Here is a 27,993-nt window from a genome sequence, read left to right as displayed (position 1 = left end):
TGGGCTCCGGTGCCCAGCCCCAGGCAGCACGGACCTGCCCCCGCAGCGCCGGGAATGGGGAGGTGCCAGTGCCGTGGGACGCAGTACTGGGCCAGGGGCGGTCCCCGCAGCCGAGGTGAGATGCCCCGCTCCCGCTTATCGCCGCCGCCAGCCCGGCCCTGCAGTGCCGCGATAGGCCCCGGAGCCCCAGCGGGGCCCTCCCACCGCAGAGGTCAGGCAGGACGAGGCACTGCCCTCCCGGGGATAAATATAGCCCTTGCCTCCCCCCGCGGTCGGGACCGTGTCCCTGGCCGCCGGAGCTCCTGCGGGCTCCTCGCAGCTCCCAGCTGCCATGGCAGGGTTCTGCTCAGCGGTTCCCTCGGAGCCCGGTACTGTGGCTGAGCCCAGGTGGGCTGCACGGTGCCGCAGAGCGAAGGGAGACTCGGACGCGGGAAGGGATGATACACCCCATCTTTATTAGACGGCTATACAGCTGTACAGCGAGGGCATGAGGGTGCGGTACTGCACTCCCCAGGGGCCCCCCGCACCCGCCCGTCCCGGAGGAGATGAGGAAGAGTGGCTCGCCATGCACATGGGACACTGACACAAGCACAACATGCGGCAAAGTCTCAGGCCTGCTCTGCCCGGCCTCTCCCTCCTGACAGCCCAGGGAAAGGCCTAGGCTTTCCCACTGCTCCTAGGTACTGCCTCCTGCCGCTCAGCTTACAGACCACCAGCAACTTTACTGGGAAGCCCAAACACAGTGTCCCACAGCCCCAGAGAGGCTCCTCTCAAGCAGGGCAGCAGCCTGGGCAACTGGAAAAGCTTGGGTTCCTGGGGATTTGCTTTCAGTTTCCTTTCACCAAGCCATGACACTCCCAAGCCAAAGCTGCTGTGGGGCTGTTGCAGCCACTCCTTCATGGAAAGACCCAACAGCACTCAGATCCATGGAGCCCTGACCTCAGCACTGAAGAGTTTATTCCCACCCAAGCTATACTTTAGCATGCTCTGTTTGATCTCATACTGTTTGATCTTTGACCCCAGAGGAATTATAGCCCCAGCCCAGCCTAGCCCTTTCCACGGCAGCAGGGAGCCTGCTACCCCAAAGAGCCTGACCCTGCACAAGCCCCTCAACCCTGCTCATGTCTGGGCTACACAGGTGCAGTACCCTGGGAGTAGGTGTCTTGGCAGCATGTTCTGTCCCGTGCTCAAAGGGCAGAGGGCAATAACCCTGGCAGGGGAAGAGGGGCAGCCCTGGACTCCAGGGACAGCAGAGGACGGTGTGCAGTGCTCACAGTGGACATGGCCAAAGCAAGCAGCCCCTGCCAGAGGCAAGAAGAATGGAAAGTAAATCCTGGCAGAAGTTAGCTGAAATGCAGATCCTCAGAAGCTGCAAAGAGGAGAGAGGGAAACCAGAAGGACGGTGGGAAGGTCTTGTCTGAGGCTACACAGCACAGCTGGGATCCTGATTCCCCACTATGATTCCCAGGCTGGGCTCCCTTCTTCAGGTCTGCTATCCAAGCTTGCCCCACCAGGCATGAGACAGCTGCTTGGTACGTGGTCTCCACAGCAGCTGAAACCATGTTGCAAGCAAAAGGGAGGTTTCAGGAGGAAAGGAGGAGCTCTGAGCCTCTGGGCGAGGTGCACCAAAACCTTTGCCTGGAGAAGAGGGAAGGCCCACTTCTACAGGAAGAGCATCAGGACAGACCCAATGCAACAGCAGCTGGGCATGGGGAAAAAGGCCTTTTTTGTGCCTGGCGAGAAGGAGTCAACACACAGAGCACAAGACCTTCAGGGTGGGCTCTGAAGGGGCTGTGAGCACTACCCAGAGATGCCTGGCTGCTCCACGCTGGGGTCTCTTTGGCACTGCAGGAGGGCCTACTAGCAGCCTGCATCCCCTGGGTGCCGCACAGGGGGAGGATGCTGCTGCTCCAGCCCAGAGGCATAGCACAGCGGCTGCCAGATGGGAGGGACATCAGGGACCCAGGACTTTCATCTCACTGACCCTTTCTTGCATGCAGGGAATGGGCCAGCTGTTGTGAGAGTCAGGGAAGAGCTGCAGTATCCTGGGATCAAGCCAGAGCTGTCCCCACCAGCTCTATATCCCACCCGTACTCACACCGCAGCAACCAGGGCCCCATCCCTCTGCAGGGTGCTGGGGCAGAGGGGTGGGTTAGTGCTCCACTGCTGTCCTGCTCAGGGCTGAGGAGCACAACACTGGTCCCCTCTGGAAGGACGAGCGTGGTCCTGGGCACCTCCTCAGGGCTGCAGGCAGGGCATTGTGGTGCTACAGGCTGAGCTAGACCACCCTCAGCAACTCCTGCCCTCATTTTGGAGGCAGGTCCCAGCTCCGGAAGGACATCTGGATAGAGCTGGTGCCATCTCACATCCCTCTGAAGAGCAGCTGCTGCTGCCACCTCCAAGCCAGTCCATAGCTCCTCACTGCTAGTCATGTTACGTCAGCTTCCACAGGCTCTGCAGAGATCCTCCGACACGGACGACACAGATGTGAACACAGACACATGTATGTACTCACACACACATTCACCCCACAAGTCAGAGTGGTGTTGACTTGACACATGGCTGGACACAAAGTGCCACAGCAAAGCCGCCGGCCTGGCTGTTTTGTCTCTTCGGTAATTGATGGCAACAAAATGTCCACTCAGGACAGGAGAAGAATCAGGCTGATGCCACATCCTGCTGCCCAAGTGGCTCCCAGTCTGCAAGCCCCATGAGATCCCCAGTCTACAAGGCTATACCTGCAAGACAGAGAGGGAAGGTGACACCTACTGGGACCAACTGCCATCACTCCAACCTGACATGCAGAGTACCCTGTGGCCCTCTGAGCCACAGCTGTCACCCTTACCTTGTGGATCTGTGGCGGAAGCTCATCTTCTGAGCTCTCCTCTGGCACGGGCTCTGGGTGCCTCGCTGACTGCCCATCTTCGGCCCAGCCTCCCAGAGGGAGGCGGGAGAAGTGTGATGGAGCTCTGTGCACTGTGCCTGGGTCTGCAGGAGAGGCAAGAAGGAAGATGAGCTGTCTGGGGGACTGCCAGTGTTCAGCACCAGCAAGCTGCTTGTGCCAGTCCATACATGGCATGTGTTATTTGGCTCAGACCTCTGCCCTGGCTCCCGTACCTGTGATGCCCCCGTATCGCCGCTGGAAGCCAGTCTGCAGTGTGGCTGTCTCCTCGGCAGGCTGCCGCGGTGAGGAGAAGGGGTAGCTGGCAGAGCGAGGAATGGGGATGGAGCCACCCCGCTGAGTGTCCAGCTCTTCGTGGGCGCTCTCCCCGCTCTCGTCACTCTCTCGTCGGTGCCAAGTGTGCCGTTCAGGCTCGAGCTGGGCATGCTGCTTGTGCAACTGCAGGACAAAACACAAGTGACTCAGCGGTGTGGGAGAGCCCATACGCCCAAACACCCTCTCTGCGGCACTGTACACACGCTGGTCTCCTGGTCACAACAGATAGGGCAGCCCAGGAGCAATGCAGCCTGCTTTGCTCCACACCCCTCTGTCCAGCCCAGCTCTGGGTTGCTCACCTCGTGCATGTAGAGTGCATGGAGACTCATCTCAGTGGAGGCATACTCTGACAGGATCATGCTCTGCAGCTGACCCTCCCAGGCGCTGCTCCCCGAGCTCATGGTCCTCGCATCGGCACTGCCATGAGATACACAGGTGGTGTTTGGTGCTCAGGTAGCCTCACAATGCCCAGCCCCTCTTCACTAATGTCAGGCTTCCAGAGATCTGCTCCTGAACTGGGTAGTAACAGGCCTTCTGCAGCACCTCCCCAAATGCACAAGGTGACCAGCCCTGCTATGGCACTGCCTCTTCCCTACAGGGGTCTCTCACCACTGTGATACCTACAGAACAACAGGACCTCGACCCTGTCCTTTGGGGCCAGCCTAAGCACCTGGGTCTAACTGTACCTGTATGTCCCTTGCTGTCCCAGCCTGCAGAGAAAAATGCCACCATGCACCTAGGACAACAGGATGGCAGTTGGGCAAGGGGTAAAGGAATGTGCAAGGTCTGCCCCTCTCCAGCTGGCAGCTTACCCAGAGGTTGTCATGGCACTGGTGCCACGAGGCTGGGCTCCCTCTCCATCCCTTCCTGCTGCCTGGAAGCCGCTGGGAGGCTGCTGGGTAGACTGGAGAGGGGAGAAGGAACGCAGGGCTGAGGCCACTTCAGAGAGATGGCGGGACGCCTGTCCGTCCCGGCTCATGTGGAAGCCCAGTGCTGAGGAGCCTGCTATCACATTGGCAATCAGACTGTGAGGCTGCAGAGTTGAAAGAGAGAGAGTTACTGTCCTGTGCAGAGTTGGAAGACTGATCCCCACCAGCAACATAGAGCTGCGACACCTCAGCTATCCCAGCCCCTCTCCCACCTCACAGGGCTCCAGGACAGCCCTCTGTCTTCTCCTGAAACCCTGAAGTGTCCCAGCTAGTGCTGATCTATCACATTTGCACCCCCACATACATCCCAGGCAAGGGCAAAATAGCCCAGAGGGTCTGAGGATCAGTTTGCCAGCATCCAGCAAGCACCCCAAGAACACCCTGCATTCCCTGAGCCCAGGCACCTCTGATTCTGACTGCAGGGACTGGATGGAGCTGAAGAGGGCATTTTCAGGGAGCACAGCCTGCTGAGCCAGTGCCACGCTGCTGTCCCGGTGCACCCGCTCCTTCAGGAAGCCAATGAAAGCTGTGCTTTCGCGGGGTGGCTGCCACTTGGGGTTGGTGATGGCAAAGTGCATGAGGGACAACTCTGTCTTGCCGTCCTCGGCCTGCTGGTAAATGGAGGCTTCCGTCTTTCCTGCCGACATCCACTGCAGACAACAGAAAGGTAATGAGGGACACGACCTGCTTTGAAATCCGGCCAGGCCTGGGAATTCTGCAATCAGACTGGGCAAAGCATGCAACACCCAGCACAAGCTGGGCTGCAGCTCCCTGTGTAGCAGGTGCTACACCAAAAGTCCCACGTTCATTCAGCCCTTGCAGCCTGGGGAAGAAGCAACAAGCATGGAGTCTTTCACCTCCCAGAACAAGCATCACTGCAAGGGAACTGGAGAGCTGGGGGCAGTCACAAAATACAGAGCTGAATGCCTTGTCTTACACTCTACAGCTCACAGCAGGAGTGATTACAACCAACAAATGATTTTTCATTTGTTTTCAAAAGCTTCCCACCACTGAATTCACCCCCTCCCTAGTTTTTGACTCTGTCACCAGGGAATCTTTCCCTAGACAAGTAACCTAAATTCCCAGGCACAGGAAACAGATGGATCCCCTTTCCCTCCATACTAGATTTTACATAATGGAAAATGCTTCCCATTTCTTCAAGGCTGCCTCTCCCCTGAGTACAAGCAACCCAGCTTCTTTACATCAGTTCTTAGGGGTCACACTTTCTAAATGTCTAAATATCCCCATTCCTCTCTCCAGAGGACACAGAACTCTTGGTTGTGAAGACAGGCAATGGTAGCAAAGAAATGACAAAATCAACAATCACAGCTGGGTCACAAGAGCCTTCTGGGGCTGGTGACCTGTGCTGGCAAACCCAGACACCCTACTCGGAGGCGAGTGGCTGGGCTGTGGGCTGAGTTGGGTCCTCTCATGGGCCTAAAGACCAGACATGCTGGTGGGCAGCCCAGGCTGCTCTCCTGCCTCCCACGGGACCTACCGCCGGGTGGCCATGCTGGCGCACATCCATCTGGGCGAAGGAGCAGGTGTCACCTACACCCACCACCTCCACGGTGAAGTTGCGGAAGAAGTCAACGATATCCAAGGACTTGGGCCGCAGGAAAATGATGAGGATCAGGGGTGTAATAATGGGACTCAGAAGCTCCTCCAGGATGAAGACCTGAGGACAGACACGATGGGTTCAGCCCAAGCTTGAGGATGTCAAAAAAACCACAATCCCAAAGTCAACTCCCAGCTCCAGCCCTCCATCTCCTGGGTCAGGGTGTCTCTGAGAACGCTTCCCTGCTCCTCTACAAATCCAGGAGCTGCTCAGCTCTCCAGCAGCTTCTCCCTCCTGCAGGGATGAGGCTGACTCCACAGCCCTGTCCCACATAAGCCAAGCTCACCGCTTTGTACTGGAAGAGCTGGGCAAACTCATCCCTGGTCTCGTAGCGGTGGGCGTTGCCCTGCCAGTGGTCAGGCATGTAGTGGATGTGTGCCAGGATGACTCGCAGCAGCTGCTCTGGGCAAAACACCAGGTGCTGGTCAGGAATGAAAGACCTGCAGGACAGGACGGGGAAACATCACACCATCACATCTCAGTTCCTGGGAGGCGTCATCCTGGAAGGGCAGGGTGACTGCCTCGTATCACAGCTCCACCTGCAACCTTCCTGCCAGCCCAGCCCTTCATATCATACAATTACCCAGGATCACCACTACCCCCTTTCTTCTGCTTGATCCTGCCTCTCCCCAGCCGTGGCCCTCACTCAGGAAGATTCATGTCCATTTGCAAGCAAAGAGCATGTCTACATGAATTGTTGCCAGCCCCACTGCTCCCCACAGTGCTGCCAGGAGCACAGGGGCAGCACAGACCCAACCTCACCTGCACACCGTGATGCCCACCCCGAGCAGGGTGACTGTGGTCAGGACGTGCTCGACCGCCAGCACGTCCTCATCATAGATGGTGAGAGCGATGAGCACAGCCAGGATGGAGCCAGCAAAGAAGGCCACGTTCTTGGCCACGATGGTGAGAAGCGGGGAGATAAAGCAGTTCATGTACTTGGAAGCTGGCTTGTACCCCTTGCTGAGGCGTGAGTGCAGTTCGTGATCCAGCTCATTGAAGTGACGGAGGTAACAGCGGCCATAGAGAGACCAGCAGCGAGCACCCAGGCTGCCCGGCTCCCGCTTCAGGATTTCTGTGTAGCTGAAGAAAGCATAGAGGATCTGCCAGATGAGGATGAGGGGGCAGAGGAGGAAGTTAGCAATGCCAATCCAGAGGATGCGAGTGCTAAGCTTCTCAGCCAGCTCTAGGCGGTTCCCAGCCCGCTTGTACTCAGCCTTCAGGCTCCACTCGTTCTCAAAGAGGGAGCCAGGACCCCAGAAGAAGATGAGCTCGAAGTTGTACTTGAGCCCACGTGTGTAGAAGACTGTGTCTCCCAGCAGTGGCAGGCGGAAGCGGATGGGCAGCAGTGACTTGTTCACCATGGCCACCATGTAGTTCTTGAAGCGGAGGATGCGGTGATAGATGTCCAGTTCCGTCAGCTCCTTCTTGTGGATGCAGATCTGGTGCTCCTTCTGGATCTGCACTATGCGGGCCTGCACCTCCTGCCAGGTGTAGTAGGGCAAGGTGGACTGGAAGGGGACAAGTAGCAAGATTAGGGGCAGGAAGCACCCAGAGTCAGAAGTTGGGCTGAGCCCACTGAAGCAGCAGGTCCCAGCGCACGCCTTGGGGTGCTGACAAAGCCCATGCAACACCAGGACACGAGGCACCTCCTGGCACCGCTTCAGCCTGCAGCGGGTACACCCCACACCTTGCCCTGGTGCCCTTTATCCCTAGATTAGCACAGATGACTGTTTCCCAGCCACTCACATACCAGCTACCTTGGAGGCACAAACACAGCTCCAGGATCCCATGGTCCTTCCAGAGCTGCCATTTCAAGTCAGCAGGAAGACACAAAAAGGGAAGGGACTTAAGCAGCGTCCCAGAGGGAGCCCATGGAAAAGGTGGCAACAGACCAGGCCTCTTGGCTCACCCCACCTCTCTCAAGACACCGTCTCCCTTCAAAGGATGTACACACACCTTTTCAAGTTGTCCATCAGAGCAAGGACTCTGGACTAGGATGTATGTGCAAGCCTCAAACCCCATCTTTGACATACCAATCTCCTGTGTGACCTTCGGCAACTAAGTAGCTCCACGCCCTGGTTTCCCCAAAAGTAAACAAAGAAGATGAGGTTGTCCACAACCCAGAGGGGTATGAGGATATCCTTGCTTATGCCTTCTCCGTGGAAGGCAGCACAGAAAAGGCCATGACTGAAGAATACACATATTGAGTGGCAGACGGCAGAGGTGTGTGCCAGCCGGCAGAGAGGCAGGCTGGGCAGAGAGGGGTTAACATGGAATACGTTGGCTGCTTGAAGAAGAGGTTGAAAGGAGACCGTGTGGTTATGGAGCAGAGGGAAAAGTGCTTTGTAGAAGTCTGAGAAGTGGGGAGGCATGCAGGAAAGTTGCTTCACCCAGCAAATTCCTCCCGTGACCCTCAGCATCCTTAAATGCAGCCCCTGGATCAGCTACTTACCATAGGGATTTTCAGGGCATTGATGTAGAAAGAGTGAATCTCCCAGTAGCAGCAAATGTTGTAGATAAATTTGACAAGTCGGTGGATCCAGAAAACCCCAGCTATCACCAGGATGCAGATGAGGAAGCTGTTTGCCTGGATTCTGCAAGCAAGAAGAGGCAAGTAATGGGAGACAGGCCCAGACAGGTGCACTGAGTACCTGAGAAAGCAAGAGCAGTGGCTAACACGCCCTCCACTGCACCCACCTCGCACTGCAGACATTTGGAGGCAGGAAGGCATCTGGCAAAGTCACCTTAATGGGCTCGCTGGGATGCTGGCTGTGATTTAATGCTTTGTTGGCAAAGAGGATGTCATAATCAACACAACTGATAAGAAAGGTGGTAAACGCCACCACAAAGATGAACTGCCTGTGAAAAAAAAAAGGAGAGGTGGGAGGGTATCACCCTTCTGCTCCCCTCCCCAAAATGTGAAGCAGCCACGGCCACACATCATGAAGATGCATTCCCACAGCCATTGGAGCAGGAAAGTTCATAGGCAATGGTTCCTCAAAGTGAAATGTAGGTTTGGGGCATGGAAAACCCTGATGAGAGGGAGACAGGACAACTATGAAAGGAGCCCTTCCACCTTCCCACATGCATGAGCTTGGCAATTGCCTATGGCTGTTCCCCAGCAGATGTCACAGCCATAACAGAGGGGAATCTGCACTTACATGAGCTCAAAGATCTCTCCAATGAGCATGCAAGTGAAGCCATTCTTCTGATGCAGGTTATAGACGTGAAAGCTACAGTCAAGGAGAACAGCCTGGAGAGTCCTCTCTGATGAAGGATGGAGAAGCTTCTGTCCCACCAGTATTCTACAGCTCCCCAGTCAAGTCTCCCTCCAACACTAGCAGAAAATCCCTCCCAACCCTACTCATCAGCAAGCTGATTCCCCACTGCAGGAAAACATACTCTGCCCAGGTAAAGCACAACTGGAGGACTTGGTTTCATCCATGCTCCTTTTGTCCCCCCTCCCAACAACCAGAACAGGGTCTGTCCCAGCACAGAGGAGAAATTCAGCCTGCCTTCAGGTTGCACAAGGATGGGTAGGGCAAGGCAGAACAACACAGAGACAAGCAAAAATGCATTTAATGGCACCTAGCAGCTGTGACTGGTGTCCCTGTTCGTGACCCAGGCAATGTGGTCAGCATAACTAACACCACTGTATAAGGCAAGCAGCCATTCTCCATGACTGAGAGGGTCACCCTTTCCCCAGTTATCAGGCCCTAAAGGTCCTGTGAACCAACTACACAAATCAAACATATTTCTCTTTCCCCTCCCAACCAGCCTCAGGATTCCTTGGCACCAGGCTGATTACTCTCTTCCATGCTGTCCTTGAAGGTCTCAGGCACTGGGCCAACCCGACAGAGGTGATGACCCCGTCAGAGAACAGGGAAGTGTAACCCCACCCAGAGCATTGTCCACAAAATCAAGGAGTTACAAGTCCTAAGTGGAAACTTGTAACAGAACTGCTGCTGGACAGTGAGACCCAGGACCCCCCAGTAGCCAGGGACACCCCCACTGTCATCTGCTTCCTCTGAGAACTGAGTGACTCATATTCTTTTATAAGATTTTTGATTCTCATTATGATTGCTATACTGATACAGCAAACCATGTATTAAGATATGACCTGATCTGTAAAGAATCCAGGTGATTAGAAACAATAAGCTAAGAGATGCTACAAAAACCTGTGCTGTGCTACTTAAAAAATTGTCCTACACCGATTCTGCTTACAGAAACCCTGCGCTACTCTGATTATAAACAGTATGCTAGCAAAAAAATCCTGTTAAGAAAATAAAGCATTAATGGTAACTTCAACTTAGTACTGTCATCACTCTGCCAAGAATCCCTAGAAGCACCTGTCTGACCCTCAGTGTCGGGTGACAGCATCCCAAGGTTTGGGGCTTCTGCCAGCCCCTCTGGAGCCATGTGGTGTCATACAGGAAGGGGCAGACACTGCCCAAGTCCTAAGTTACACCAAACCCCATGTTTGCCCCGCACTAAGAGCCTGGTAGGCAGGGGCTCCATCCCACCTGATCCCCGCCCCGCGAAAGGATATTCGAGAAAAGAAGAGGTCCAGGTTCTCGATGTGATGCCATGGAGCTGAAGGAAGAAGCGGCACAGGGTGAGGGGCCCTCAGCACACCCACCCCTGCTGTTGTGATCGGCACAACACACCTCTCTACCTCTGACCCGGGTCCCCGAAGTCCCAAACCGGCCCCGCAGCCCCCACTCCCGGCTTCTCTCGGTGTCCAGCCTCTCCCCTCTGTCCCTGGCCTCTCCCCGCATCCCGCCGCCGGCCAGGCCCCAACCCCCCCTGCCGCTACTCACACTTGGCACCCTCGGGGACGTGGACGAGCAGGTCGCCGCCACCGGGGGGGGACTCGGTGGAGGAGCTCTCCAGGCGCTGGTACTGCGTCTCGAAGTGGGCCATGGCGGGGCCCCCCCGCCGCCACCGGCCCGGCCCGGCCCGGCCCGGCGCGGCCCGCTCGGCCCCGCCCGCGACTGGCGGCAGCGGCGCCCAATGGCGGCCGCGGGGTGGGACGCGGGCGGCCAATGGGCAGGCGGGGGGCGGGCGCGGTGGCCAATGGGCGGGGAGGGCGGGCCCCGCGGCGGCAGCGGGATGTGACGGGGGCGCTTCCGGGCCGGGCGGTGGTGGCCGCGCGTGAGTGGCGGGGGGGTCATTGGGGTACGGCAGGTTTGGGGGGTGATGGAGGTACGGCAGGTTTGGGGGGCCCCTGGGGTACGGTATCTTTGGGGAATGATGGGGGTACAGCAGCTCATTGGGATATGGCAGCTCGGGGGGCTGATGTCCGTGGATGGTGCGGAATCCTGGGGGCAGTGCCGGTGGGAGGGTCCCGGCCGCAGGGAGGGCTCGGGTGGAGGGAGCGGCGTGCCCGTGGGTCACCTGCGGGTAGTACCCGCCAGGCCTGTCGCTCAGGCGCTGTCCCATCCGCTAGGAGCAGGAAAAATGCCGGCCTCGGAGAGCAGGTCCGTGTTCGAGGCTGCCCAGGACCCCGTCCTCCTTCACGGTCTGACCCTCGTCACTGGAGTTGCTGCAGACGCAGGTGCTGCCGAGCTGGCACGAGTGAGCCACGGTGCGTGAGGCTCCGTGGGGATGGCGGGAGGGAAGTATTTGTCCAAGCTCATGCCCCCCAGCCCCAAGCCACAGATTGGGAACTCTGTCCCTAATAGAGCATAGGTGGCCTCACTGGAGCTTGGCCATGGGACCTGCCTTGTGGGCGGATAAATGGGCTTTTCTCAGTGTCACCCCAAGGTCCCTGAAGCTTCTTCTACAACCATACGGCTCATTGGGTGGCTGAAGAGGGACCTAGAAGGCTCTGTTCCTCATGGCATAGCTTGGGGAGCTGCCTGTGCACAGCCTTTCCTTCTTCCTAAAGAGAAGCCTGCAGCCACTAGCTGTAAGGAGAAGGTCCATGAGGTCCCCGAGGTGTCAGAGAAGATGTGCTGCTCAACCTGTGGGCAGGTGTTTGGCAGCCGGGAGGAGCAGGTGAGTGGGGCTGGACAGCCAGCATGAGGTGGGTGTGGGGCTGGCATGACTGGTGAGGTCCTGCTGTGCAAGCTCAGCCCCAGCATGGTGCAACCCAGTACTGGCTGTTTCCTGGAGCTCTACTGCTCATGTCCTGTTGGGATCTGGCACTCAAACCTTGCACGTTATAGGTTAAAAATATCATTTACTGGAAGTAAATGCAAGTGTAGCACAGACCTGTACCTCTTTAGGTTAACTGTTCCTTAATGTACTGCAGTCTTCCAGTCAGGATCATTGAAGAGTCGCAGCATCAGTTTAGCACTCAGGATCTGTCACCTCATGCCCTTTGGTGGGGGGGGTTTCCATGGACCACTAAGACTCTGCTGGCTCATGCCTCTTTGCTCCACAGACTGAGCACTACCGTCTCGACTGGCACCGCTTCAACCTGAAGCAGAGACTCCTGGGGCGTCGGGCAGTGCCTGTGGAAGTGTTTGAGGAGAAGACCCGCACAGGTGAGGAATGAGGTTGTCTGTATTGGAGTCCAGGGGCTGTCAGTGACCTTTCTGGGCCTGTTCTGTGCAAGGATGAAGCCCTCTGCTAGATCAGGGTTCCTTTATTCTGCCCCTGTGGGGTCTTCTGGGGTTCCAGCACTGCTCCTGAGCCTTGATGATTTGTTTTAGGGAGAAGGGGACATTATAACTAAGCTGCTGCCTTGGCATATCTGCGGGTCCAGAGCCCCAAACCCCTGCCTTCCCAACCCACAGCCCCTTGTGATATGTAGGGTACTGGACAGAACATTCCTGGGGCTGTAGGCTTGCTCCTGGAGTCACTTGCGGAATTTTTGGGGAGGCTGTTTGGTTAATCTTTGCCCTGTTTCACTGCATCTTTTTTTTTTTCCCCTTGCAGGTGATGTTTCCAGCATCTCAGGATCCGATTCAGAAAGCTCTGATACAAGCAGTGAGTCAGAGTTGCTGCCCTCTGCCAGTGACAGCCCTGGGACCCCGCAGACCTCCCGCTCCCACAAGGTGCTGCTCCGCAATGCTGAGGGCCAGCTCATCTCTGCATACCGCTGCGTGCTGGTCACAGGGAAGGCAAGTCACAGCCCAGCTCTCTGGGAGAGGGACCCCAGAGAAGGTGGGTGACACTGGGGGGTAGACATCTCTCTGATAGCCCCCAACTTCCCATGAGGGGAAGGGTGGTCTCTGATGCGAGGTCAGAGTACCAGACTTGCGGGTAGCCTAATTTTTGGCTCTGAGGTGCTCCTAGAAACCTGTTTCTGGTGCCAGCAGAGGGGCTGATCTCTTTCTTGGGGGACAGCAAGAGCTGAGGAGGTGATCCCATGGGTGTTAGCAAGGGTGTCTGTGTATCAGGGTGACATCGAGGAGCCAGCTGAGCTGACAGCATCACTGCAGAGCCTCAGCACGAGCACGTGCTGGGTTGTGCTGATGATGGGTGGCGGGCACTTCGCAGGAGCTGTGTTCCAGGGGTGAGTATAGAGGGACAGCTGGGCTTAACCCTCTGCTGGGGTTGCATGGTCAAGTGGAGCTGCTTTTGCACGTTAATCCTATGCACACTGAGCCCTATTGCTCATGCCTGCCCCTCTCCCCAGCCCCGAGGTGCAGGAACACAAGACCTTCCACCGCTACACGGTGCGAGCACGGCGCGGCACAGCCCAGGGCCTGCGGGATGCCCAGGGGTCAGCACCCAGGTCGGCTGGAGCTTCCCTGCGGCGTTACAATGAGGCTGCTCTGCTCAAGGTGAGGATGCACAACAGCACTGGGCTCTTGTCCGGCTCTTTGAGGTGGTACCACACTGCTGCCGGGGTGTGGGCTCTGCAAGAGGGTCAGGGCCCAAATTAGGCTGCTCTGAGGCCATCCTGGGTCTGTCTCTGCTCCAGAGATACCTTTGCCCATGCAATGTGCTCAGGATCCTAGGGTGCTTCCCCTTCCTCCCCAGGATATTCAGGATCTTCTGGCAGCCTGGGCACAGCACCTGAATCAAGCTCAGCGCATCTTCCTCCGGGCCCCTCGTCACAACCGTGCGCTGCTCTTTGGCGGCAGGAACCCACCCCTCACCCGAGGGGACCCTCGCATCTGCCACATCCCCCTCAGCACCCGCAGGGCCACCCTGCGAGAGGTGCTGCGAGTCCACGCCACGCTGGCCAGCCTGCAGGTGTATGGTAGGTCGGACCAGTCCTTGTGCCTGTGGGTCAGGGCAGGTGGGGTGATGTGGTCTCTTGGCAGGAAGGGATGCTGCCTTGTTGGGTGGAGGTGCTAGCTCTCCATCTCTCAATCCCTGGAGACATGGGGTATTCCCTGTCCCCAGGCAATGACAGGAGCACCCTTGCTGTCCAGGGAAGGACACACCACTGGAGGATATCACTGGGTCCCCCCGGAAGGTCTGGCAGAAGAGGCAGCGGAAAGCAGAGATGAATCCCCCACAAGAGGACACAACTGGTGAGTTGAGCCATGGAGGGAAACATAACTGAGCAAACAGGAGGGGTCTGATGTTATGGCATGGACCAGATTTGCAGCCCAGAGGGGACCTGCAGGGTGTGGCCTCATTCTGGACAGGAGAAAGATAGGGTGTGCTCAGCTGAGAGACCTAAGTGATTCATTCTGTGTGAGGAGCCTCAGTCTTATTACGCCCTCAGCTCCAGAGGAGGAGGAGGAAGAGAAGGAGGAAAGCCTTATAGGGGAGCTGGAGACTGTTGAAGTGACACTGGGGACCTTGGACCTGTGGGAGTTTGAAGTGATGCCCAAGCGAAACCGCAAAAGGCAGAAGAAGAGGGACAAGAAGGTGAAGAAAGGTGAGGGGGAAGAGCTGTCTGGGGGCAGTGTAGGAAGGCTACGGCTGGGGTGCAGGCTGACCCTGGCTGTCTTCCTTACCATGTGTTCCTTGTGCAGAGCCCTGTGCTGAAGAGACTGGATACCATGGTACCCAGTGTGTGCAGCCTGGCCAGGAACCAGTGACAGAGCTGCAGGGGGAGGCTGAGGCTGGGCCCCTTCCCTGGGGTGATGGAGGTAAGTGGGATCAGGAGCTGGGTCACCTGGATGCCTGCCCCATTTACTAGTGGCTTTGCCATGGGGTGAAGAGCACGTCTTGCAGGTGCCCAGAGCAGCTGGGAGTGGGATGTCTGTAGTGCAGCCACGTGCCTTCGAGTGAGCTGTGTGTATGTAGAAGCAGTAGCTCTGAACTGGAGGGCCAGGCAGCACCTGGCTAAGCCAGGTGTTTTGGGGGGATTAAAGTGGGTCTTATCTCTGGAGAGGACTTGGCTGCTGCCAGCACTGCCCAGCAATGCCATGGTACGTTGTCAGAGACTCTGAAGGTGCTGGAGATCCTGCAGTGCCCAGATCCAGCTAGCAGGATGATGCTTTAACTGCATCATGTGTGTTTCCTAGTCAGACCAGAGCACCGCTCTGCCCAGGGAGGCATCAGACTCTCTCCTGTTCTTCCCTCATAGGAGACCCTCAGACCTGGCTCCGCGATGCCTTGTTCACCGCCTGCAAAACAGGGGATGTGCAGACACTGCAGCACCTCCTGGGTGTGCGAGAGAGCGGGGGCCTGCAAGGCGACAGCGAGGATGGGGAGATTACACAGACTCTGGATATGGCCTACTCCCTGCTCAACCAGCCTGTGGATGAGCGTGGCTGCAGCCTGCTCCACGTGGCAGCGCGGGCAGGCAAGGCGGAGGCCGTGTGCCTGCTGCTGGAGGCAGGGGCGGACCCTGCCCTCAGGTATGGCTGCAGGGTCCCCAGCAGTTGACAACCACAGTTCTGCTATGGGAGTCCAGCAACTCACTCCTGTCTCAACTGCAGGAAACTGGTGCCACCCTTGTCTTGGGACAGACAGGGTTGGTCTCTACCAGCCTGGATGTCTGGGTTTGTTATGGGAGGCCTAAGTGCTGAACCATCCTTCTCTCCACCTGCCTGGTCTGGCACAGCAGCAGGCAAGGCAATGCCCCAGACTGCAAGAAGGGAAGGATTTTGAGGATTCTGATGTAGGAATAAGGAACTTTCCCCTCCTTGGCTGTGATACCATGGCCTGCAGTAAACATTGCAGGCAAGTCATTGGGCTCACAGCCCAGTACTACACGGGCAGTAAGATGGCAGGGTGAGCTGGTCTCCCTTGTCTTGCAGGGACAGGCAGGAGAGGACCCCATACTGCGTCTCTGCTGACAGAACGACCCGCAACAGTTTCCGCAAGTTCATGGTGGACCATCCAGACAAGTACGACTACACCCGTGCCAAGGTGGGTGCCTGCCCTCTGCCCTTGCCTTCTGGGAGCTGGGGGGCCCCAGAGCAAAGTGCCCCTCTTCCATTTGTGCTGTTGCCCCAGGCTCGGTGGGAAATGCTGTCTGCCCTCTGCCCCCAGATACCAGGGCCCCTGACACAGGAGATGGAGGCCAAAAAACTGGAGAAGAAGCGGGCACAGAAAGCCCAGCGGAAGCAACGGGAGCAAGCACAGCGGGAGGAGCGGCAGCGCTGGGAGCAGGAGCAGGAAGAGAAGCAGAGGTTCGCAGCCCTGTCTGACAGGGAGAAGGTGAGACTGCGCATTGGGAAGAGGATCAAGCCTGGCTGGGGCAGTGCCACTGTGGTGGGCTCTGGGCACAGCAGCTCCCAGGGGCTGGGGGTGGCTGAGCTGTCTCTCTGCTCCCCAGAGGGCACTGGCTGCCGAGCGGAGGTTGGCTGCGCAGCTGCAGGACACTGGCACAACGCTTGCCAACATCAGGTAATGGTCCCAGCAGCATGGCTCTGCACACAGACTCTCCCATGTCACAGCATAGCTGTTCCCTGCCTTGCTTGCTCCAGTTCTCATTTTCAGTCTAAAGCTATTCCTGTCCATCCAGTTCCCTGTAGTGCTTGTGTAGAAGCTTTCTTTCTGTCTTGCCCTGCTCCCCTGAAATATTTTGCAAAAGATTACTTCGTCCACCTGCAGCCAGATCTATGGCAAGCCAACTCCCCAGCCACTCCTGTGCCCCTGTTCCTGACTTCACATCTCTTCCCTCTGCAATCCCACAGACTTATTGGCAGCCAGCACAGGCTGTGCTGATCTGGGCAGGGGCTTTACAACCACATATGAGGCCAAATTCCTCCATGTTCATTCTGCCCTCAAAGTGCCTCTTACTATCCTCCCACACAGCATCTCCTCCAGGGAGCATGTCCAGGCTAGGCTGCTGGGTGAGCACATCAGCCCTGCAGGACTGGACAAGCATCAGCTCTCTCATGCTTCTGGTGTCTCATGTCGTGGCCCAGGCAGTGAATCCTCTCCTCCTCTAACTCTTGGAAGTGTCCCCTTTGCTCAGGACCAGCTCTCTTCTTTCCTGCAGCCGCTGCTGGCACTGTGGAGAGTCCCTGCTGGGGCGGATCCCTTTCCATTACCTTGACTTCTCCTTCTGCTCCACGGCCTGCCTGCAAACCCACCGCCGGGCCCAGGCCAGACACACCTAAGGCTGGGGACTGCTGCCACCTGCCAAGGACCAATGTGGGGACATGGCTGAGCACTGGCTGTGCAGCAAGGGAGAGCCTCTGAAACAACACTGATCGGAGGGACTGAGCTGGCCACGTCACTCTCTGGGGCAACTCTGGCAAGGCTCTGGGCATGAATGTCACTCCAGGTGCTGACTCTGGGGACGTTACAAGTGAGAGGTTGTGCTACTGTGTGGTGCCAGAACTGTTTGGTGGCCTGGCTCCAGCTGGGGGTCTTGCTGCCAGCTTTTCTCATGGCTACCTCTTAGGCTGTTCATGGTGGAGGGACAAATCCTGACACATACAGACCCTGCAGCCCTGAGCAACCTGCAGCCATGTTTGTGGGCACCTTTGAGGTGGTTGTTTGCCCTCTCCTCTCCTGGCTGCCATCAGCGTCTCAGTCCTGTCATGTTAGCGACTACCTCTTCTGCCTACATTGTCAATAAAAAGGTGCCTTGACCCCTTAGACAGTGGCAGAGTCAGCATGAGCACTGGAATTATTTGGGATGAATGTGGGATTAACATGCAAATAAAGCTCAATCCTGAGCCCCTTTCTCATGAGCACAGGCCCTGCCTGGCATGAGAGGAGGACAGAAGCTCTGTATGTCCATGCCAGGACTTGTGCCACATTCCTAGGACCCTGCAGACTCTGTACTTCATCTGCCCCCTGCCATCTCCACGGCCCCAGCAAGAAGCAAGGCCAGTGCCCACCAGCCCTGTGTTTATTCCGTGGCTGAGGTGCTGCAGCCAAGAGTCTTGTTGAAAAGGGGTCGGTCGAGGAAGAGCAAGAGGGGGGTGAGGGGTGCCCCTTCCAGCTCCAGCACTGTGATGTTGTTGGGACGGCCAACATGCAGCACCGAGCCGGGCACGAAGAGGGTCTGCTGGGGCCCACGGTGGGTCCAGTACCGGCCCAGGTTGAAGCCATTTATCCACAGCTGTCCCTGGAAGATGATGGAGATGGGACTGAGCTGTGTCCTGCTCTACCCTCACCCCCTTTCCTGGCACTGCCTTACCTTGCTCCAACCTGGGAACTTCACAAATGTGTCCCAGGCAACACCAGGGGTCTCAAAGGTCCCGGTGTAGAAGGCTGGCCCTGCTCTGCCTTTGCTGCTTGATTTTGGCAGGGCAGCGTGGGGCCAGCCCTGCTGGACTGCAGTATCTATGGCCAGGGGATAGATCAGCCAGTTGCTGAGAGGAATAGAGTCCAAGGAGATGTTTCCCAACAAGCCCTGAGATGGAACAGGAGGGAAAATGAGGCAGCAGCGTCTGCCACAGGCAAAAGAATACTTGGCTTCCCCAGCAGCAGCAAAGGTGGGATAAGGTTCTCTCCGAGGGGCTGAAGGGCCCTGGTTGCCATGGCAGCTTAAGTGGGAGAGAGGTGCCAGTCTCTTAGTCCTGTCCTAGCAGGTTTGCCAGGAATGGTGTGAGATGAACCAAGGAACAGGACTTGGGGTGGCCCCCCGAAGGCTGGGATCTGTCACAGGTGGCAGTAGAGGGGGTGTTTGGTCACGTGGGTGGCCAGGCCATTCCCTCTTGGAGGGCTCTCTCTTACCTTGAAGTCACTGACGTTGGCCCCAAAGCTGATCCTACCCATGTTCTCCAGGAGCATGTCCAGGGTGTCCCCTTCCTTGCCTGTCACACGCAGTGTCATCTGCCCATACCTCTCCAGCATCCCCTGGTACTCCTAAAGCCACAAGGTCAGTGCTGCCAGCCTGTCCTCAGATCCTACCACCCCCAATGCTGCCAGCCCTCGCAGAGCCAGCCTAGGGAATCTGCCCCCAAAGGGAACAGATTTGGGCTAGAGAGCCACACCACAAGGGCTCAGGGTGGCTCTCAGCACTCTGGCTGTCCCCAAGACCCTAGCATAGCACAGCCCCACTCCTGGTTGTCCCACAGCCCTCCTGAGCACTGGCCCAGGGACTGGTGTGCTCCCACAACCTCACCTTCTGCAGCATCACGTAGCCGCAGTCGCAGATGCTGTGGGGCGGAGCACCCAGTGTGGCTGGGTCCAGGATGTCCCGGGGCAGCTGTGTGCGGTACAGCACAAAGCCATGGGCCTGCAGGACACAGCACAGCGGCACAGAGGGGAAACGGTGCTGGAGATGAGCTCTGCTCCTCCGCCCCAGAGCCAGGGCCAGGCAGACAGGAGCATCTCCCCAAGTGTACCCCACTATCCCCAGCCCTTCACCTGCTTTATGGCCTCAAAGGTGAGGGGGAACTGGCTCTGGATGGGACCAGAGGGGCACAGCACATCCAAGACATCCAGGAGGTCAGCATACTGCAAAGGAGGTTTAGGTGCTGGGCAGTTGAGCAGTGCCAGGCCAGGGCAGCACAGCCCTTAGGACAGGCACTCACCTTCTGCAGGGCTACCTGGCCATAGGCATACTTGGGGGTGGCAGGTGGCATCGGACCAACTGGCAGGGGCTGGAACTGAACAGTAAACTGTCAGCTGCCCCCTGGGGCAAGCAGGGAGATGTCCCTTGCCCTGCTGGGACCCTTTATGTTCCCCTCTGTCCTGGCATAGGCAGTGGTACCCCGTACTGTCCCCTTTGTCTTGCCAGGTTCGGTACCTTGCTGATGACCGTGCGGATGGCAAACAGCTTCTCGGTGGGGTCTCCTGCCTCTGACAGGGGGGCATCATAGTCATAGCTGGTGGTCACTGGTTTGTACTGGTCCTTGTAATCAGCACCTGGCCGGGGAAGCAATGTGAGAAGCAGGAAGGGGCTCTGGCACAGCCCAGAACATGGAAGCCAGCCCCAAGCTGGCTGCAATGCAATTGGAGGGTATGATCCCAAACTGTGGACCCCTCCCTAGGGACAAAAGGAGTCTCCAGGCGAGGACAAGCTTGGGTTCAGGGGCCCTTGGCTACGTGTCAGCCAGTTGCATGGGAAAGAACAAGAGCCTGAAGCAGGCTCCTCAGGGATGGCCAAGGAAAGCCCCTCAGCTCTGCAGTGCCCCTCACCCTAGGGCAAAGCCCTACTCACCACTCCAGTAGGCAAAGTTCGTCCCTCCATGGAACATGTACCTATGATACACCCCAGAGAGCCCAGTCAGCACCCACACAGACTTAGCAGGGACTAACCACGCACTGCCCCCTCCCTGCTGCACCCATAGTCCCAGCCCTGCCTTCATCCCTGTGGGATGAAGGTAGAGGTGATGCCAACTCCCCTGCTGGCTGTGCCCCCTGCTAGCTGACTACTTGCATGTTGACATTGGCTCCCAGCTGCAGCATGTCCTCCAGCCCCCGGGCCACCCACGCTGCGCTGGTGCTGGCGTGCGCCTCCCCCCAGTAGTCCAGCCAACCTGTGTAGTACTCAGAGTTTACCTGGGGGAGAAAGGCACTGTCACCCACCTGGAGCTGAGGCTCCTGGCACCCATTTGTCATCCACATTCCCCCTGCTCACCTGCAGCCTGGCCCCAGCACCCCTCTTTTCCTCTGCCTCCCCAAAGCCATCCCAGGTCATCCCCCCACAGTGCCCATGCCAAGCTCACCAGGGGGCCCTTCGGTTCCACACGGCGCTGGGCATCAAACGCCTCTGTCACATTGGATCCTGTGGAGGTAGAGAGGGGTGGTTTGAGCAGGACAGAGAAGGGATCCCCATCCCCTCTCCTTGTCCTCCTCCTCCCCCATAGGGGTACCTGGTCCGAAGTCGATGGTGGCGTAGAGCCCCTGCAGGGTGCCACAGCGCAGCTCCTCTGCTCGTGTGCTGTCGGTGGTGAAGAGCAGCACCTCGCTCCCCAGCAGCGCCCGAAAGGAGCTCAGCAGGTGCTGCAGGTATCCATAGTCACAGGCATAGTAGCTCCCATATTCATTCTCCACCTGTGAGCAAGGCAGGGGCTGGCACCCAGCATGCACATGACAGGGCTGCAGCCAAGTCCCACTACCCACTGGGATAAACACCCAACTCCACCCTTTCCTCCTGACGTCATCAGATGTAGTGAAAACCCTCAGGTGCGTCCTGAAAATGACTTTCCAGCCCCACCATGAGCCCTAGCTCTGCCAGTGTCCCTCAAACCACAACTGGGCTGATGGCAGGTACCTCAGAGTCTCAGCCCTTGGATTTAGACCCAGGTCCAGAGGTTGAGAGGGATTTATCTGAGCTGTACTGGGTGAGGTCATGGTGTAGGGTGTACAGGTACCTTTTTGGGGCACATCCAAAGGTGACCCAGGGCAGGGCAGGGAGCTGGGCCCCACAGCACCTTACCTGCACACTGATGATGTTTCCCCCATGCTGGTACAGGCGTGGCTTGATCTTGGGCAGCAGGATATGGAGCCAGGAGTCCACAGCTGCCAGGTAGGCTGGGGTGACAGAGGGCAGCTCAGTCTGGCTGCAGCATCCACCCCAGCCCACTTGCAATCAGCCTGCCAGGAGGAAGATAAAACAGACGGGCAGGGCCAAGCACAATGGGGAAGCAGAGCTGGAGTACAAACCACGAGGCTCCCAAAAGATGGAGAAGACCATAAGAAAGGCAACACACATGGGGCTGGCAGGTGTGTGGAGAGATAGCAGTGTGCCAGGGCTGGCATCAGGCTGTAAGAACACAGTGGCCAGAGCCCTGTGCTGAACCTCACCAGGGTCAGAGGAGCGCAGGATGATGTCTGGTTTCCACAGCAGCCAGGCAGGCAGGCCACCCTGGAGAAACACACACAGCAGAGAGGAAGGCAAAGAAACTGCTCAGCAGCCCAGGCTGACACACAGCTGAAACCAGCCAACACAGTGCTAATGCTCAGCACCAGTGCAGCATGTGCCCCACAGGGCAGCATCTTGGGCTGACATGACACTGGAGTCCCCGTGACAGCCAGAAAGGCCAATCCTACTGAGCCCTTCCCAGACCACCTGTCACCCCTCTGTGCCAGGCTGGGCATGAGGGCTCACCATCTCCCACTCTGCACAGATGTAGGGCCCTGGCCGCAGGATCACCAGAAGTCCCAGCTCAGCTGTCAGGTCCAGGAAGGCTTCCACATCCCGATTCCCAGCAAAGTCATAAACCCCTGGCAGCATCTCATGGTAGTTCCAGGGAATGTATCTGGGGCAAGAGGAGAGATCAGCATGCAGGGGTTAAGGGTACTCCAGTAGGACAGGGAAGCATCCCACCAGCTGGTCCCTCTGCTTCTGGGAACTGGCCTCCAGCCTGAGCTGATTATGGCAACTGGGGCTGGACTGGCACTAGCTCAGGTTCATGCCTGTGTCTGGCAGGGCTGTCCTGAAACAACAGCTCAGTGCATGTGTTGGACCTTTCTCCCCGTGGTCGGACAACACCTTTGTCTCTGTTCCTGCTCCAGGGATCCCAGAAGCCCTGAGTGGCTGTGGTGGCAGTGGGCTGTGTGCCATCGGGGCTTACACCTGCACGGCGCTGAGTCCACTCATGTGCATCTTGAGCAGCCGGTCCCTCCAGGCAGGGCGTGGGACACGGGCGTAGTGGATGCTGCCTGAGATGTAGCGGAAAGGGACACCGTCCTTACGGAAACAGTTGCACTCGTAATCCACCTGGAAGGAGCGTGCTGAGGGGGAGGCCTGCGGGAGAGTGGCAGTTCTAGGAGGGCTGAAGACCCTCCCCAAGCCCAGCTGCCCCCTCCCATGCTCCCTGGGACAGAGACTGATGGGGGCTATTTCCTGGCGGGCCTCTCCCCCGAGGAGGGTACCACAGTGCCCTGGGAGAGCAGAAGGGATAAGCAGAGCAACCATTCACACAGCCTGACGGCCCTCCCCGCTAATCAAACATCCGGCAGCTGAGCTAGTGGCATTTTGGGGAACGGGTTCTGCTGAGGAGGAGTGCTGAAAGGACAGGCAGGGAGCTGGAAATGCAAGCGGGACATTGGAACGGGACGTGGGCGGCAGCATGGGGGAGCCATAGCAGGAAGAGTAGGAACACGGAGAGGGAAGCAAGGCAGATTCTGGAGTCGTCCTACCGGATCCTTCATAGCTTAGCCCCACACGTTTCTCCCAAACTTTTTCACTCATGTTTGCTAACCTGCGTACTCAGGAGCCCAACCGCCAGCAGCAGGGCTAGGGCCGGCAGCCCCATCCTCGCCGGGTGCTCGGCAGGCCCGGGGCAGAGGACGAAGCTGGACGTGGATACCATCATCACATGATCCGAGAAGGATCTTGGCCAGCGCCAGGCGCTGCTTCCTCCAGATATTAAGTGGAAGCAGCTGGAACAGCGGCACGGATGGGGCGGGACCACTGGACGGGGTGGGCGGCTCCGACCCCGCACGCCTGGCCAGCGCACATCAGCCCCTCCAATGCCCACCCAGCAGGGGATGCTGGCGGCACACCACCAAGACAGCTCTGGCCGGCGGGCACGTCCCCGGTGCCCCCTGGAACAGTGGGTGGCACACGTGGGGAGACAAGGAGCCTCATAAAAGTAGCACCACCAGGCAGAACCCCTCCAGTGAGCTCAGGCCTCTTCTTCCATCAGGAAGGTGGTGACAGAAACCTCGGCTGTAGCTCTGGTAGGAGGGATGCTGTTGCTGGCTGAGGGAACGGAAAACGTCCCCGGATCGAGGGCCAGAGCAGGTGACAGAGCTGATGACAGGTGTGTCGGGAGGTGCCGCAGGGCACGACGAGCTCCGCTGAGGTGGCTCCGTCATCTCTGTGCCCTGCACCGCCGACCCGCTCGCCCGTGCGAGGGGCTTGGCTCACCGGGGCCAGCCCCGCGAGGGGCGGGGCTGCGGGCCGCCACCGCTACCGCCACCGGGGGATGCCACCACGTCAGGGGCACCTAGAGGGGCTGCCCGGGGCTGCTCGCACGGAGGAGGGAGCCCGGGATCCCGCCGCAGCGGCGGCACCGCGGAGCGGGAGGCGGCGGGGCCCCGCCCGGTGGGTGACGCGGCGGGTGACGCGGCGGGTGACGCGCGGCGGAGGGCGATGACGCGGGCGGGCGATGGGGCAGACGCTGTGCGTCTGCTCCCGGGGCACCGTCAGCCTGGGGGGAGCGCGGTACCTCCTGCTCCACCGCCTGGCAGAGGGGTGCGCGGCCGTCTGGGGCGCGGGGGGCTCGGGCGGGGGGTCCCCGGGCTCTGGGAGTGATGCTCGGGCAAGGGGTGTCCACGGGCGGGGGGGGATATCCTAGGGCATGGGGGATGCTCGGGCTTGGGGGATGCTCGGGTATGGCGGGGCACGCGGGCCTGGGGGCGCTTTTGCTGGAGGAGTGCTCGAGTATGGCGGGCGTGCTTGGGCAGGGGTGTGCTTGTGCATGGGGCATCCCCCATGCATGGGGGATGTTGGCATGGGAATGTTCAGGCGTGGAGTTGATGCTCAGGCATAGGGAGATGCTTAGGTAAGGGGGGTCCTTGTGCGTGGGGACGTGATTGGGCATGGGGGTGATGCTCTAGCACAGGGAATGATTGGGCAGGGTGGGGAAGTGCTTGAGCTCAGGTCATGTTGGGGCATGGGGGAAATACTTGGGCTTGGTGGGGGATGATGCTTCAGCACAGGGCATGCTTGTGTGTGGCGGTGGATTCTCATGCTAGGTGGCAGGGGTCGGTCATGCCAAGGAGTGGGTGCTCAGAGCCATGGCAATGGGGGTGATTGGGCCAGTGGCGTTTTTCATGCAGAGGAGAGATGCTTTGGCATGTCTGAGGGATTCCTGCTGCCCTCCGGCCTCTCCCCTGGGTGCTCATAGTTGAGACTGGGCACAAGGCCCTGACATGGATGCCACAGTGCTCAGCCCATGCTGTGCTTGCAGGGGCTTCAGCTATGTGGACCTGGTAGAGGGGCTGCGGGATGGGCGCTTCTATGCCCTGAAGCGCATCCTGTGCCACGACAAGGAGGACCGCCAGGCCGCCCTGCACGAGGTGGAGATGCATGGCCTCTTCGACCACCCCAACATCCTGCGCCTGGTGGCCCATGCCATGGTGGAGAAGGGCGCCAAGCACGAAGCCTGGCTTCTTCTGCCCTATGTAAAGGTGAGGGGGGCTTTCCTGGCTGCTCCACCACCCCAGGAGCAGCAGTGGTTACCAGCTGTTTGCATTTGCCAGGGGGGGACCCTCTGGAGAGAGGTGGAAGCACTGCGAGAAAAAGGGACCTTCATGCCAGAGCAGCGGATCCTCCTCATCCTCCATGGGATCTGCCGTGGCCTGCAAGCCATCCACAGCAAGGGCTATGCACACAGGTGAGGGGCTGGTAGTGCTGGCTGGGGGGGTTGGCAGGGGCCCCAGTGGGTGCTTGGTGATGTCCATCCCTGCAGAGACCTCAAGCCCACCAATGTGCTGCTGGATGAGGATGACCAGCCTGTGCTGATGGACCTGGGTTCCATGAACCAAGCTCGAATAGAAGTCAACAGCTCTCGGGAGGCCATGGCTGTGCAGGTGGGTGGCCTGGAACATCACCCCACCAGCTCTCCCTGCCCCAAGCCCTTCATCCCCACTCTCCCCTCTGCAGGACTGGGCTGCCCAGCGCTGCACCATCTCCTACCGTGCTCCCGAGCTCTTCACGGTGCCGAGCCAGTGCGTCATAGATGAGCGCACGGATATCTGGGTAAGGATCCAGCCCCCTGGCCCACCCTGTCCCACCGCCACAAAGCTGCTCTGACCCCACTGTGCTCCAGTCCCTAGGCTGTGTGCTGTACTGCATGATGTTTGGGGAGGGCCCCTTTGATGCCATCTTCCAGAAGGGTGACAGTGTGGCTCTGGCAGTGCAGAACCCCATCACGTTTCCCCCCACAACCAGGTGAGGGGCTGGGGAGGGTGACCCCACTCCTGGGTAGCCCCCTGTCCTGTGCTCCGCATGGGTCTCCCCATGGCTGTCTTTCCTTCCAGGTACTCAGCTGGTTTGCAGCGCCTGCTATCTTCCATGATGACAGTGAACCCCCAGGAGCGACCCAGCATAGATGACATCCTCCACCAGCTGGAGGGGCTGCAGCCAGCACCGTCGGGACAGGACACCACGCAGATCTGAGCCCATCCCATTCCAGTGGTGATGTGCCCCAAGGCTGAGCCAGGGAAAAAGCGGCTGCCCTAATCCCTGCTCCTCTGCAGACCTGTTGCAGAGGGAACTAATGCCCTGGGGGAGAGCTGCTGCTCTGTGCTGGAGGTGTGTTGGATTTGGAGTGTTCTGTGCCCTGGATGCTGCTACCTGGGCCTTGGTCTGTGCCTCAGAGCTGTGGATGTGTGATCTGCTGCTAAACATGGGGCCCTCACTGGCTGCTGCCTGCCCCGAGGGTAACAGAAGAGGATGCTGTAGGACCCCCAGGGGGCAGGAGCCACGGTCCCGCAGCTCTGTGCCCCAGGAAGGTCACTCCTGTCCAGGGCAGAACTGCAGGCTGGGTCCCGGTGCTGTGCTGGAGAGAGGCAGAGGGCCCCAGTGCCCACTCTGCCACTGCTCTTGGCACCAACGTTGCCTTGTGTTTGAAGTAAAATACATTCTTGCGGAGGTGTGGCTGTGTCGCTGTCTGTGGGGAGGGATCCTGCCAGATCAGGGGAGAGCAGGGCACACTGTCTGGGTTAAGCAGCCAAGCGTTACTGGAGGGGAAGGGCAGCAGAGGCCAGCCAGGGAGGCATAGACAGAGCATTAGCAGTAAGCAGGGAAAGTTAATCCCTGGCCCCAGCACGGTCCTGACAGGAGCTAACACAACTCTACAGCTGGAGCCAGGCACTGCTGTTAGAGCCTCTGGGGCTGGGCACTGCAGGACAGGGCTCAGCACAGGCAGAAGGGGGGTGGCAGGGGTACAGGCCAAACTTCTCTGCTGCCCAGGGAGAGGGAGGGGGAGACTGGGAAGCTGCCAGACCTTGGGAGGCAGGAGCAGCAGCTCTGCTCTGGGGTGGGGGGTGAGCAGAGCCTGGGGACAGCACAACCACCCCAGTGCTGGGAAACTCCCAGTCCAGCAGGCTGCCTTGGCTGGAGGGGCTCACTGGGACACACAGCAACTGGGCTGTCCACAGAGGGGTGCTAAAAAAAAAAAAGAGATGCAGACAAGCAGTTTCACAGGGAGCATTCCCCTCCTTTAATCCTCTCACCACACACCAGTACAGCAGCTGCAGGGGTTTGAGCCATGCCAGGTGCCCTTGCAGGGTGCACCCACTGCACCAGAGAGCCGGGCATGCCCTTTGCCCTGCGTTGTGGCCACAGGGACAGGGGTACCAGACTGCTCCCACTGCTCCAAGCACTATCCTTCCAGATGTGCCTGCCTATCCTCAGGCTGCACATGGAGAGAAGACCCAGCAGCTGCCAAACTTTTCCTGCTCAGATTATTCTGCTCCCCTGAGCTCCAGGGTACAACATGGGGCCATACATCACATGAGGAAGCGGTACCCACCACTGACTGGAGCAGTGACGGGGCTGGGATGTGTGCCACAGCCCCAGGGACTGGACCCCAGGGCTATTACCTACATGGGAAGCAAGCCGGAGCTGGAGCAGAGCGCTGGGAGGAAGCATAGCAGCACCAGTACCAGGGCTGAAGCAGTCACCACACACCTGACCTGGCAAGAAACTGATACAGCTGGGGGGATAGTGGGAGACACAGAGGCTCTGAAATGGTTTATTGCAAAGGGTTTCTGCAGGTAACACTGGGAAGGAGCATGGTCCTTTTTGGTTGAGGCTTTTCTACTCCTCACCCTCCTCTTCATCCTCGTAGGAGTCCAGGCCCACCTCCTCGTAATCCTTCTCCAGAGCGGCCATGTCTTCCCGTGCCTCAGAGAACTCGCCTTCCTCCATGCCCTCGCCCACGTACCAGTGCACAAAGGCGCGCTTGGCGTACATCAGGTCGAACTTGTGGTCCAGGCGAGCCCAGGCCTCGGCGATGGCCGTGGTGTTGCTCAGCATGCAGACGGCGCGCTGC

General features: G+C 58.6%; 5 protein-coding genes across 12 annotated transcripts in view; 2 read left to right on the top strand and 3 right to left on the bottom strand.

Annotated features, from left to right (window-relative positions):
- Positions 1 to 436: 436 nt before the first annotated feature.
- Positions 437 to 10,735, bottom strand: ATG9A (autophagy related 9A). Of its 2 annotated transcripts, none has more exons than XM_027878868.1 (14): positions 10,569 to 10,735; positions 10,317 to 10,360; positions 8,929 to 8,993; positions 8,465 to 8,626; positions 8,220 to 8,361; positions 6,527 to 7,275; positions 6,051 to 6,204; positions 5,645 to 5,824; positions 4,551 to 4,796; positions 4,030 to 4,250; positions 3,517 to 3,634; positions 3,118 to 3,340; positions 2,846 to 2,988; positions 437 to 2,738 (listed from the first exon to the last, which is right to left on the bottom strand). In XM_027878868.1, the coding sequence occupies exons 3-14, from the start codon at positions 8,955 to 8,957 to the stop codon at positions 2,733 to 2,735; spliced, it is 2,373 nt and encodes a 790-aa protein (XP_027734669.1). In that variant the 5' UTR covers positions 8,958 to 8,993; positions 10,317 to 10,360; positions 10,569 to 10,735; the 3' UTR covers positions 437 to 2,732. The 2 variants fall into 2 exon arrangements, with proteins under 2 accessions (XP_027734669.1, XP_027734660.1); XM_027878859.1 differs by having other exon boundaries at positions 10,588 to 10,735.
- Positions 10,736 to 10,895: 160 nt separating this feature from the next.
- ANKZF1 (ankyrin repeat and zinc finger domain containing 1) lies at positions 10,896 to 17,276 on the top strand. 4 transcript variants are annotated; one of them, XM_027878912.1, is made up of 16 exons: positions 10,896 to 10,972; positions 11,217 to 11,354; positions 11,658 to 11,767; positions 12,156 to 12,258; positions 12,653 to 12,837; positions 13,117 to 13,232; positions 13,356 to 13,503; positions 13,703 to 13,925; positions 14,101 to 14,202; positions 14,400 to 14,555; positions 14,653 to 14,769; positions 15,210 to 15,483; positions 15,886 to 15,997; positions 16,121 to 16,288; positions 16,407 to 16,477; positions 17,076 to 17,276. In XM_027878912.1, the coding sequence occupies exons 2-16, from the start codon at positions 11,228 to 11,230 to the stop codon at positions 17,194 to 17,196; spliced, it is 2,133 nt and encodes a 710-aa protein (XP_027734713.1). In that variant the 5' UTR covers positions 10,896 to 10,972; positions 11,217 to 11,227; the 3' UTR covers positions 17,197 to 17,276. The 4 variants fall into 4 exon arrangements, with proteins under 4 accessions (XP_027734713.1, XP_027734704.1, XP_027734720.1 ...); XM_027878903.1 differs by having other exon boundaries at positions 10,917 to 10,945; XM_027878919.1 differs by lacking the exon at positions 10,896 to 10,972 and having other exon boundaries at positions 11,221 to 11,247.
- Positions 17,277 to 17,918: 642 nt separating this feature from the next.
- On the bottom strand, positions 17,919 to 23,354 carry GLB1L (galactosidase beta 1 like). Of its 4 annotated transcripts, XM_027878941.1 has the most exons (17): positions 23,188 to 23,354; positions 22,558 to 22,730; positions 22,092 to 22,242; positions 21,788 to 21,848; positions 21,420 to 21,514; positions 20,854 to 21,034; positions 20,707 to 20,765; positions 20,418 to 20,539; positions 20,199 to 20,239; positions 19,785 to 19,903; positions 19,570 to 19,644; positions 19,403 to 19,492; positions 19,158 to 19,271; positions 18,767 to 18,898; positions 18,366 to 18,443; positions 18,228 to 18,307; positions 18,038 to 18,155 (listed from the first exon to the last, which is right to left on the bottom strand). In XM_027878941.1, the coding sequence occupies exons 1-16, from the start codon at positions 23,299 to 23,301 to the stop codon at positions 18,248 to 18,250; spliced, it is 1,665 nt and encodes a 554-aa protein (XP_027734742.1). In that variant the 5' UTR covers positions 23,302 to 23,354; the 3' UTR covers positions 18,038 to 18,155; positions 18,228 to 18,247. The 4 variants fall into 4 exon arrangements, with proteins under 4 accessions (XP_027734734.1, XP_027734751.1, XP_027734757.1 ...); XM_027878933.1 differs by having other exon boundaries at positions 17,919 to 18,155; positions 18,228 to 18,443; XM_027878950.1 differs by lacking the exon at positions 22,558 to 22,730 and having other exon boundaries at positions 17,919 to 18,155; positions 18,228 to 18,443; positions 23,188 to 23,276.
- Positions 23,355 to 24,078: 724 nt separating this feature from the next.
- Positions 24,079 to 26,588, top strand: STK16 (serine/threonine kinase 16). Its single transcript, XM_027878848.1, has 7 exons — positions 24,079 to 24,185; positions 24,904 to 25,123; positions 25,196 to 25,329; positions 25,405 to 25,525; positions 25,599 to 25,694; positions 25,765 to 25,886; positions 25,976 to 26,588. Exons 1-7 carry the CDS (start codon positions 24,100 to 24,102, stop codon positions 26,112 to 26,114), a joined length of 918 nt encoding a protein of 305 aa, XP_027734649.1. The 5' UTR covers positions 24,079 to 24,099; the 3' UTR covers positions 26,115 to 26,588.
- A 547-nt stretch (positions 26,589 to 27,135) lies between these two features.
- Positions 27,136 to 27,993, bottom strand: part of TUBA4A (tubulin alpha 4a) — an 8,923-nt gene continuing 8,065 nt past the window's right edge. Inside the window, exon 5 of the mRNA XM_027878810.1 lies at positions 27,136 to 27,993. Coding sequence (XP_027734611.1) covers positions 27,759 to 27,993 — 235 coding nt within the window. The 3' untranslated portion in view covers positions 27,136 to 27,758.

Source organism: Empidonax traillii, unplaced genomic scaffold, assembly GCF_003031625.1.
Source record: "Empidonax traillii isolate 1590-97213 ecotype Southwest subspecies unplaced genomic scaffold, ASM303162v1 scaffold5:size3517227, whole genome shotgun sequence".
NCBI lineage: Eukaryota > Metazoa > Chordata > Aves > Passeriformes > Tyrannidae > Empidonax > Empidonax traillii.
This window is presented reverse-complemented; position numbering and strand designations above follow the sequence as displayed.